The sequence below is a fragment of the Rhinopithecus roxellana genome, chromosome 8 (assembly GCF_007565055.1).
Source record: "Rhinopithecus roxellana isolate Shanxi Qingling chromosome 8, ASM756505v1, whole genome shotgun sequence".
Lineage (NCBI taxonomy): Eukaryota > Metazoa > Chordata > Mammalia > Primates > Cercopithecidae > Rhinopithecus > Rhinopithecus roxellana.
The window spans coordinates 92,706,069-92,716,706 of record NC_044556.1 but is presented as its reverse complement, the minus strand read 5'-3'; the positions used below and the strand labels follow the sequence as shown (position 1 = coordinate 92,716,706).

At 49.0% G+C, this 10,638-nt stretch overlaps 1 protein-coding gene across 1 annotated transcript in view; it reads right to left on the bottom strand.

Moving 5' to 3' along the window:
* Window positions 1-3,504: 3,504 nt before the first annotated feature.
* Window positions 3,505-10,638, bottom strand: part of PLEKHA6 (pleckstrin homology domain containing A6) — a 159,169-nt gene continuing 152,035 nt past the window's right edge. Inside the window, exons 27-28 of the mRNA XM_030934998.1 lie at window positions 8,113-8,236; window positions 3,505-7,428 (exon numbers count right to left, since the gene is read on the bottom strand). Of these exons, the coding sequence (XP_030790858.1) occupies window positions 8,121-8,236 (116 nt within the window). The 3' untranslated portion in view covers window positions 3,505-7,428; window positions 8,113-8,120. The remainder of the gene's footprint in view (window positions 7,429-8,112; window positions 8,237-10,638) is intronic.

Genomic DNA, 10,638 nt, shown 5'->3' with positions numbered 1-10,638 from the left:
TTAGAGATCATATATTTCCAGTGGCAATCGGGGATAGAGGATAGATTGGGAAGAGAAAAGAAGATAAAAATGGTTTAGAGCAATTGCATGTGGACACCTGGGACAGTGTTGTAAAGACAGGACATGACATTTCCACATGTAATTGTGACAACGTAAGTGTTCATCCTTGGGCTGCAAAAAACTTTAAACATATAAAGGATGGCAATAATATGAAATAAACTCTAAAAATTTTTACTAAGGAGACACAGCGAGATCTCCTGCATCTCAAGGGTCTTTGATTTCATGTTTGGTTCTCTCACATCTCTTCTGTTAAATATTTTCAGTCAATTTCTTTGCTTATCCAGTATCACCTACTGATTGGAACTGTTTTCTTTTCTTTCTTTTTCTTTTTTTTTTTTTGTTTTTGTTTTTGTTTTTGAGACAGAGTCTCGCTCTGTTGCCCAGGCTGGAGTGCAGTGGTGCAATATCGGCTCACTGCAAGCTCCGCCTCCCGGATTCACGCCATTCTCCTGCCTCAGCCTCCCAAGTAGCTAGGACTACAGGTGCCTGCCACCACACCCGGCTAATTTTTTGTATTTTTAGTAGAGACAGGGTTTCACCGTGTTAGCCAGGATGGTCTCGATCTCCTGACCTCGTGATCGCCTGCCTCGGCCTCCCAAAGTGCTGGGATTAAAGGCGTGAGCCACCAAGCCCAGCCAGAACTGTTTTCAATCAAATACATAGTAGTAGAAATCTTATAATCCTTTGGGCAGACAAGGCATGGAGTAGATTATTCAATAATTTTGAGACAATGTCTTTTATTCCTTTTAAGCTTCTGCTCCATAATAACCATCTCCTAACTTTCTGAGTTTTCATGAAACTTATTTTTAAAAGCTTACAAAACCTTTTGGTATTACTGTCAATTGGAGCATGACCAACTTTTACTGATAGTGGGTTTAGTTCAGTTGTACATTTGAAAGTTGTGCAGGATATGGGACAATTCTTGGTTTTGGAAATCTGTCCTGTGCATTGCAGTCACTAAATGCCAAGAAGAGTTTTGCACCCTTAGGATTGAGACAACTGAATGCCCCAAGGGGCCAGAATCATCCCCGTTGAAATCACTGGTAGGTTAAGAGCTTCATCCTAGCTTCGTGAAGCCTTGGGCATTTTATTTATCCTTTCTGTGCCTCGGCTTCTTGGATTATTAGAGTACCTATGACTGACATAGAGGATGAGGACTCGTGAGTAAATGCATGTGAAGTGTGTAGAACCAGGTACCTGGCACACAGTAAGCACTTAATGAACCATTGTTATTGCTATTACTATATAGTTATAATAATTACTATTATTAACATTATTAGCATACTGTTAATATGCTTTATATGAAAGACTTCTACTGTCATCTCAAATTGTGCTAAACCACTCCTACAGGCGTATAAAATAGCAGCTGGGGATGCCCCTCCCTGCCCCCACCCCTAGCCATGGAACCCACCTGTGAGCTCAGGAGAATTAAGCATTCATGATACTGGGCCCTCCTGGCCTGATTCTCTGGGTACTGGAGCTGAGCCCAGAGGGGCTGTCCACAGTTCACCCTTCTGGAGAGGGACCTTCATAGGGACGTTCCCGGGAAGGGGTATGCAGGCCCTGGAAGGCTGGTGCTGGTCCTCGACCCATGGCAGTCTCATGACCCTGCCATGATGAGAAAGGGGTGGCGTAGTGCAGTTACTCCCTGGGCTGGAGGCGTAGAACTGGCAGGGGAGGGACACCTCAGAGATGGCACAGGCCCTGGTGATGTCTTCCAGCAAAGGCTATAGAGCTAGTAAAGAAGGGGTCCTGGAAAACCTTCTCCCTCTTCCCACATCAGGCCCCTGCAGGTGGCCAGGGAGCCTTTGCAACATCACCACTTCCACTTCCTCACATTTGGAAGTGAATTTGAGTTTTCAAAGTGATTTTCATCCATTTTCTCATTTGCCTTTCTTGAAAGTTCCATAAGATGGTGGTTAACATACCCATTTTCCAGACGAGGAAACTGAGACTCAAGAATTTAATGACTTGTCCAAATCTTCATGCAGCTAGCAAGGAGCATGTTGCTAGGGGCAGGAGTTGAGGATGACATGCCACCTTCTCTCATTGATCTCAGTAACGAGGTGAGGCTCGGGATGAGCAGGGGGCCGTGGTGTGGCCCCAGTTCCCTGGCAGCAGCAGGGTCTGAGGCTTGGCTGCCTGCCTGACCCGGTCGTGCCTCTCTTCAAGAATAAATAAATGATCACACCGTTACACAGCACTGCTCCTTAAAGGGCATTCTGCTAGTTGCATTTTCGTTTACATTTATCAGCTACTGCCCCCTTTTTACAAATCCCAACCTGGCTTGATCTGGGTAGGGGGTGGAGCAGGCACCAGCTGGCATCATCTCTTGAGAGGAGGAGCCAGCCCTTGTCAGTGGATGCAGTGATGCCTTGTGGTGCTCTGTGGTCTCACATTCCACCTCCTCCCCAAGCCCTTGCCATTGGCTCTGGCTCAGATGGAGGCTGCAGATAAAGGCTCAGTCCCCTGGAAAGTGACGAGTTCTCCAATATACACCCCCCTACCCCAGCCTCTGATGCAGGCCCTCCCCTAGAGCCTACATCTGGTCACAACTCTCCTGGGTTCACAAAGGACATCATCCTGGGGATGTGACAACATCCAAAATAGAGTTAAATTTAAAAAGTGACCACCCCTGTACTAGCCCTTAGAAATGGGAACAGGTGTCTGGAATTCCGCTTCAGCCATGAAAGCCAAGTCAATGCAAGATTAGGAATTAGGAAGCTTGCTTTCTCATCTCTCTTTCTCGCTTTTTCTTGAGCCATCCTCCCTCGGACAACGTGCAGAAGCCCAGCTGAGCCTGCCAGTCTCCCGGGTGCACCTCTTCTCTTCCACTACCCACCCCACAAAATTTACCAGGCTTCTTCACTCTTGTTTCCCACAGTAAGATTCCAAATTGAGAAGCGCCGGTAAAGCCCTTCACACAGTGTCAATAGCTGATAACCACTAAACACCTGTCAAGAGAAATAAACCAAAAGGATGGAGGCAGGATGAGAATTGGGGTGGCGTTATACCTCCCATCAAATTATGCACCTTCTTGTAAAGCAGCAATATAGCGCATTGTGTAGTAATCAAGAAAGCCTGGGAATTCATTTTCTTCTCCTGCTGTCCTATCCTTTGTCTGAGTCAAACCAAGGGAAGGTGCCAGGGCCTGAAGCATCTGATACTCCCATTATACAGAACCTTGGGACAAACCCTGATCTGGGGTCACCTGAACTGAAATGATGATGCTGGTGTTGGCAGCATACCCTTGCTTCCCCAGCTCCTAGGGATAGAGGCCGAAAAGGGCAGGCTGAGGCACAGGGGAGGAAGGGAGCATATGTTTTGCACCCAGCCTATCCCCCAGCCCCCATTCCCCTTTCCTACCAACCCCACAAGCTGCCAACCCCACAAGCCCACAAGCACCACGAGGGCAGACACAGAGTAGGAGACACACACCACATGTACAAAACATTCATTTTATTTCCTATATTGAGTTTATACAAACTTGCAAGATACAAATGCAGAACTCACTGGAATTCTTCGGTACCTAAATCTAAAAAGAATGCTGCTGAAAGGAGGAAGCAAACTCTCACCTGTTTCAGTCAGGCCGTCCCCTCCTCCTGGGGAGGGGGGTCATTGGCTAGAAAGATGCTAAGGGGATGTTACAGCTGGATGCCCCCGACAGAGATTCCATCTATCTAACCTTCACCCTTCTTCTAAGGTCACTTTTATACTAAATAAAGACACTGAGATCATACATTTCCTTGTATGGTTTATTGTCTAATACTAGCAAATCAAATTGGCCCCAATATGTGCATAAATAGATATATATGTGTGTGTGTGTATATATATGTGTGTGTGTATATAATATTTTTTCTTAGTTTTAAGAGCTGCCAGGTAGAGGGTGCCTAAAGGAGAAAGGAACTGGTTCCCTCTTGCCATAGCCAGCCCTGCCCAAAAACATGCCTCTCCCAAAGGTCGGAGAGCAAGTGTGCCACTTGCGATCTCAGAAAATCTTCGAAGTGACAGTAGCAGTATTTGATTGCAGCCTCTTGGTTATTGATCATGGAGGTAATGTGCTCGTTGAGAAGGCCCTGGATGAATAATCAGAGCGTCCCCAGGTGGGTCACTTAGCCCTGGACCCCCACCTGCGCTCTGTTCATTCAGAGCGGGATGTTCTAGGCTGGTGGCAGGGTGTCAGTAAACGCCCCAGCTGGGAGGCCAGGCTTCAAACGCTGGCCAGGAGCTCGGCTCTAGATTCCCAAGCCCTTGATTTCAGATCTAGACAAAGACTTCCATCCTGCCCAAATCCTTGCAAGGCCAGAGACCCTTTGCCCAATTTGATGGTTGACAAAGGCTGAGCAGTTTGGAAGGCTGAGCTGGCTTCGTTCGGTGCCCCCGTGGCAGCCTGCTGGGGTAAAGTCCTGGGGGTTTCTTGGGTGAGGTTGAGATGTCACCTTGTCTGTAGGACCCTCCTCGGCTCAGAGGCTGATTTCGCAGTCTGGATGCCAGACTGAGGTACCATGCCTTTGGTACAGCCCCCAGAGAGAAAGGTTGCAGAGGGGGGATGTCACAGATGTGACCCAGACCAGAGAGGGATCGAGTGAAAAGGAGTGTGACAAGCCCAAGGAACTTGTACGTGTCTGTGCTAAAGGGCCAGGGATGGCCCAGAGGATCGCAAGCTGCCTCCTCTGGGCTTCACACCATCTCGTAGACCGACATCCTTAGTGCTGTTTGGCATAGGCTGCCATTACACTGTCTGCTCTTTCCAGCAGGCTGATGAAGAGGGGTAGTCTAGCAGCCCATTTGAGGTGCATGCCTGCATGGGTCTCCTTTGTGCATAAAACTGCAAACAGTTCCTTCCAGAGGATTCACGCCTGACAACTGCAGAGGGTCATCAGGAGTGGACAGTGTAATAAAATCCTTAGGCCAGGACTTCCGAGGGAATGCCCTGCCCCGGCAAGATGCTCTCTGGGTGAGCTCTGGGGACCAGCCCTTTCCTGACTGGGGAATAGGATGGAAGGAAGCCACTGTGGCAGAGGGAAGGGCACAGGGCTGGGACCTAAAGGCAGTTACTCCATCTCCTCACCTCATTTGCCAATTCCATTCAGACATTGCACATTTTGAAAATAGATTTGCTTTTTTTAAACAAAAGCATAAAATAGATCTGTCTTAAAATAAGTCTTTCCTCTCCTCTTCTTTGGATCAAAAAGGCAAGGGGTATGGCCTTGATATGCTAGGAATGATATGGAAAATAAGGGAGAGAAAAACAGGCCTGGGCAGGAACTGTAGGAAAAGATCAGACATCCAAACAAATATATTACATATATAGATCTATAATATGTATAATCTCCATAAAACATATATTAAGGCATGTAAAGCAACATAAAGAGCCAGCTTTATGAAATAAGAGGTGAGAGAGAGGTGGCAGAGGTGCAGACATTATTTCTTGGTATTTTACATGTATTTCTAAAAAATATTACTTAAAAAAAAAAAAAAAAAAAAGAGACAGACAAAGCGGCAGGAGTGGAAGGCCCTGAAAAATCTGTTTCCTGTGGAGGGAGAAAGGTGCGGGGGAAAGAGGGAGAGAAGATGACCTGGGAGCCAATCCCACCTGCCAGTCTGCAGGGGAGAAAGGGCAGGTTTGGGGTGCTTGAACTGTGAAGATGGGAAATATAGCCAAGGGTCACGTTTAAAAACCTGCTAGAAGTGAAGATTGGTGGAATCCTCCCAGGCTGTAATCCCTCAGAAACATGAGAATATCCTAAGCACCTAGAACAGTGCCTGGTACATAAAAGGTGCTCCATAAATATTTGTTGAGTAAATTTTCATCTTTACTTGCATATGAACCAGCCATGGTAACTGTCCCAGCCATGAAGGAGTGGAGAGGAGTTAGTAGGTGTTCTTGGGACCGCTGGAGGTCAGGCTGAAGCCTCTGGGTGGCCACTCTAGCAGAGTGAAGGCCTAGGGGCCACGGTGTCTTCAGCTTCCCTCCTTCCTCCTCTCTGGCTACATTCATCTCCAGGTGGGTGGAGCTGAGGAAGAATGCGCTTTGCTTTTCTGTCTCTCCCCCACTGCCCTCCCTGGGCAGGTGGATCGTGAGAGCGCCTAGCCTCAGCCAGTCCTCGTCTGGGATGCCTGGGATGGGGGATGGTCCTGAAATCCTGGGAGGCCTCCCAGATTAAGGCCTCATCCCTCCTCCTCAAAGCATATTCTCAGCTGGATCACTGCACATTCCAGGGGGAACAGGGCAAGAAATATCGCAGAACTGGGTAGGTAAGGCCCCAAGGCTGACCACACCCTACATAAGACAAGTCCTTCTCTCTGCCCCTTACCCCAGGACCGGGAGGCAGACACCAGGCACAGAACTACCAACAGCCATCTCCCAGGTAGTCGCTACTCAACCCCCTTCACTCAGATCCCCACACCAAGCATCTCCACTGAGGCTACCTGTGCTCCACTGGTGGGTCCTCCTGGGGATGAGGTGGGAGGAGCAGAGGAGACAGTCTGGCACTGCACTGGGCACTAACATAAGGCTCCACCTGGGGAAACCAATCCGATACCCCTTTTCCATCTTCCTTCCTGCTTGACTTGCCAATATGTCCTGCTGCTTCCCCCTCCTCCCACTCTGAGGATCTCTCTCTCTCTCTCTCTCTTTCTGTCTCTCTCTCTCTGCTACCCTTCCCAACCTGCCCTCAGACACTGCACAGACCTGCTGTTCTCTAGCCACAACCAGCACTGTTCCCTCTGGGAGCCAATAGCCTCTCCCCATCTCTCATCACCTTGTCTTTGGCTCAAGCAGGGTGGTCAGTCTCCAATGGACCCCAGCGAGCACCCATAAGCAAAGCACTGGGTTTGTCAAAGCCCTGGGTCCAGCTGAGGCAGCCGGGTGGGGCTGATGAAGATAGGGATGACGACAAGTGCTGTCCTCGGTGTCAGGCTGGCTCCAAGAGGCAGTGTCCATCTCCTCTTCACCTCTAGTCCTTACATAAGATAGCCATAAGTGTGTTCTCCACCACAGCATGTCCCACATCAGGGATTGTTCCACTGGAGTCACCACAACCCCAGCCAGAGCAAGGCCGAGGCTCCCTGTGACTTGGGCATTAACGAGGATGGTGCTCCCCAGTGCCATCTCAGGTCCTGGCCCAGGACCACGATGTGAGTAGTGAGAGCTCCAGGGTTAGGCATAGTGGGTGTGTGGACACTGAGGTATCCACGCTCCTCTCGGCAGCAGCCCGTGGCCCCAGCCTGGCTCCCTGCAGCATTCCCATGGGAGTGCAGGGGCAGGGGGCCAGGGTGGGGAGCCAGGACCTCAGGTGGGCAGAGGACGGCTTCAGAATGTGACTCTGTGGAGCTTCACAGCATTGGCCTCAGCCAGGGCTTGCACTGGAGAAAAGAGAAATGGGGTGAGAAGAGGGTTGCACAGAGGAGCAAGGACTCCAGCCAACCTTCCCAGGAGAAAGAAGCCTCATCCTGCAAAAGCCTGGCAGAAATCCACTCCGGTCCTTCAACCCTGACAAAGGAAAGGAAGTCAGTGTTCTTTTCTACTTGACTGAGAGTGAGCGGCTGTGGGCTAGGGGCAAGGGAAGGGTTCACAGCCTTTGGCTGTAGTTGTCAATGTTATTTTAAATTACAGTAAGATCTGGGAGTTGAGAAACAGCTTCTGAGGGCTTCTGAAGGTTCTGCATCTGTGTATCTCAACAGATGGAAAGCTTGTCAGCAGACAGGAGGCACAGGGGTGGGGTGTCAGGGGAGAGCCTTCCCTGAAAGAAGACAGGTAAGGTCTCGGCACCATTCCCTGCCTGCTTCTGGAGAAGCAAAGGCCATTGGCATCACAACATCCAAGAAGCGGCCCTGCCAGCCGGTTCCAGCCCAGCACTGCGTGGGGAAGCTGGATGGATGGATGGATGGATGGATGGATGGATGGATGGATAGTGGGGAGGAGCAGTACAGGGCACTGGGGTAGGGGAGAAGCAAAATGCCAAAATGAGAGGACACAGATGGCTCAATGGGGATGAAGGAAGGGGCCCCACTCCCCAGGTGGATGAAATACAGTAGAAAAGTGCTTACGTCAGAGCTCAGACCCGCATGGTATGGCTGCTGTCGGCGCCCCGTGGGGATTCAGACGACAGGGGGTTGGCTGGAGGAGTCGGGGAAGCAGGGGAGGTGGGAGGGCTTGGGGTGGCACATTGCACTGGAAACAGAAATGAACAGGGAGGTGAATGGGGGTGGGTGGGGAAGGAGGGTGGGCATCCAGAGCAAGCGAGGCCCTCCCCAGGCGGGGAGCGAGGCAGGGAGGCAAGCAGAGAGACAGCACTGAGCTTGGAGCTTGCTCAAGCTAGGCCAAGCTGTCCTCGTTCCCAGGGCATCGTGGAGGAGAGTGTGAGGCCCCAGAGGAGACCTCGCCGAATCTAGGCTCTGCTGAGAACCAGTGTGACTGTGGGTAAGGCCAGGCCCTCTCTGGGCCAAGGGCTCCCCTCCCATCCACACAATGGGGAGATTCCCACACCTCTCTGCGACTGTGCAGACGGAACCAGGGAGTGGTACTTTATATACCGCAGTGTCACTAACGATAATGATTAATAGTGCAGTAAAATCACACCAATCCAAACCATCTGGCCCCATTTAATGAACAGAAGTGAAGTGACCACCATGTTAATCAGTGCCATCAAAACAGAGATTTCTGATCAACTTAAAGCGAGTTCTGTTAACTTGGCACAGTCAAGGGCTCAGAAACATGTTCCCTGCTAACACTTGAGACCTCCTTTCATCAGTCCAGTAAAGTCAAACTTCAGTCCACCCCTAAGCAAATCGAGACAAGCCTGAAATGACATTTGAATTACTGAGATTTTACTCTATTATCATTATTATTCCATGTTAAGAATAGTAAAGTGGAAGGACAATGAGAAGGGAAGACTTATTACTGGGGACAAGCTCTATGCAGCCTCCAGACCCTCATGCATCCTCACTGTAGCTGCGAGGCAGGAGGATGGCAGAGACAACATCCTCGCTCAGGCTCAGAAAGGAACCAGACCTCAGCCAGGGTCACACTGCATTTCCACCGAGAGAAGGGTCCCAACATTGAACTTCCCAGTCCCTTGTCCCCACCCTACCCTGAACCTCATCACCTTCCCTGCCGCCTGTGCAAGAGAAAGAGCCAAGGTGGCTACTCTCGTTACATATCTAATACACCTACATGTGCATAGAACACATGTAGCTCTCGCATGGATGTGAAGTTGTCTGCCTATACACAATACAAAGTTTGTGCATGGGATCTGGCAACACCATGTCATTACACTCATTGCACACAGCTCACAATAAGCGTATTTGTGTACTTCCAAGCCTGCACCCTTCCATGTGACCCAACACTTACAACTTCACGTGCACTCACAAACACTTTGAAACACACATTCGTGTGCATAGCCACATCACTGACCCAACGCTTAGTCATCTAGCAGTCTCAACTTCTGAAACAGCCAAGAAACCAAAAACACAGCAAAAAATATCTCCAGGAAGCCAACATAGAGGTTACAGCCTACAGGAAATGCAGTGAGGCTCTCAGAATTTACTCATAGGGCCCCTTAGAGTCCAGTTACTCTTATTGATACACAATTCTAATAGGTGTTGACTCGCTGGGTTTCTAGCCCAGGGGAGATTAGAAACAGGAAAATTCAAAGAGACAGAGGAATTGGGAGGCCCACTGACATCTGTAAGAAAGCACGACTGAGGAAAGAAAATGTTTTGTAAAAAGCAGACATAACAGCTTTAAAAGAGTGACAGTTTGGGAACATTTTTTTTTTTATTTTTATTTTTTCTGAGACGGAGTCTCGCTCTGTCACCCAGGCTGGAGTGCAGTGGCCGGATCTCAGCTCACTGCAAGCTCCGCCTCCCGGGTTTACGCCATTCTCCTGCCTCAGCCTCCCGAGTAGCTGGGACTACAAGCGCCTGCCACCTCGCCCGGCTAGTTTTTTATATTTTTTAGTAGAGACAGGGTTTCACCGGGTTAGCCAGGATGGTCTCGATCTCCTGACCTTGTGATCCGCCCATCTCGGCCTCCCAAAGCGCTGGGATTACAGGCTTGAGCCACCGCGCCCGGCCAAGTTTGGGAACATTTAGCATAGCTACAAACAGATCTATGTCCATTGTGGCCCTAAGGACATTCCTTTAACAGAGGTCGGCAAAATAAAGATATTTATAATGTAATACAGGAGCAAGAAAAGGTCATATGTAAACAGAACTTTGTTAAGAAGGCAGAAAAATACTAAATATATATTAGAAACATATCCATCAACATAGTTAAAATTTGCATGTGCTGCAGATGTGAATCACACATATGTGATATTATAAAGTGTGCAAAGTACCACATGTGTGCAGAAATGATCAGTCACACATACTCACATTCATGACACTGTACTTTCTCCCAGCCTGTGCACACAGACATAAGTTCACAAAACTGCAATATATACACTGTACACAACATATACACAAATATGCTTTATCATTTCCCATACCGCAGAAAAGCCAATCACACATAAATACAAGCATTCATAAACACCACCTCCACCAATGTATTGTACACTCACATACATGTACATT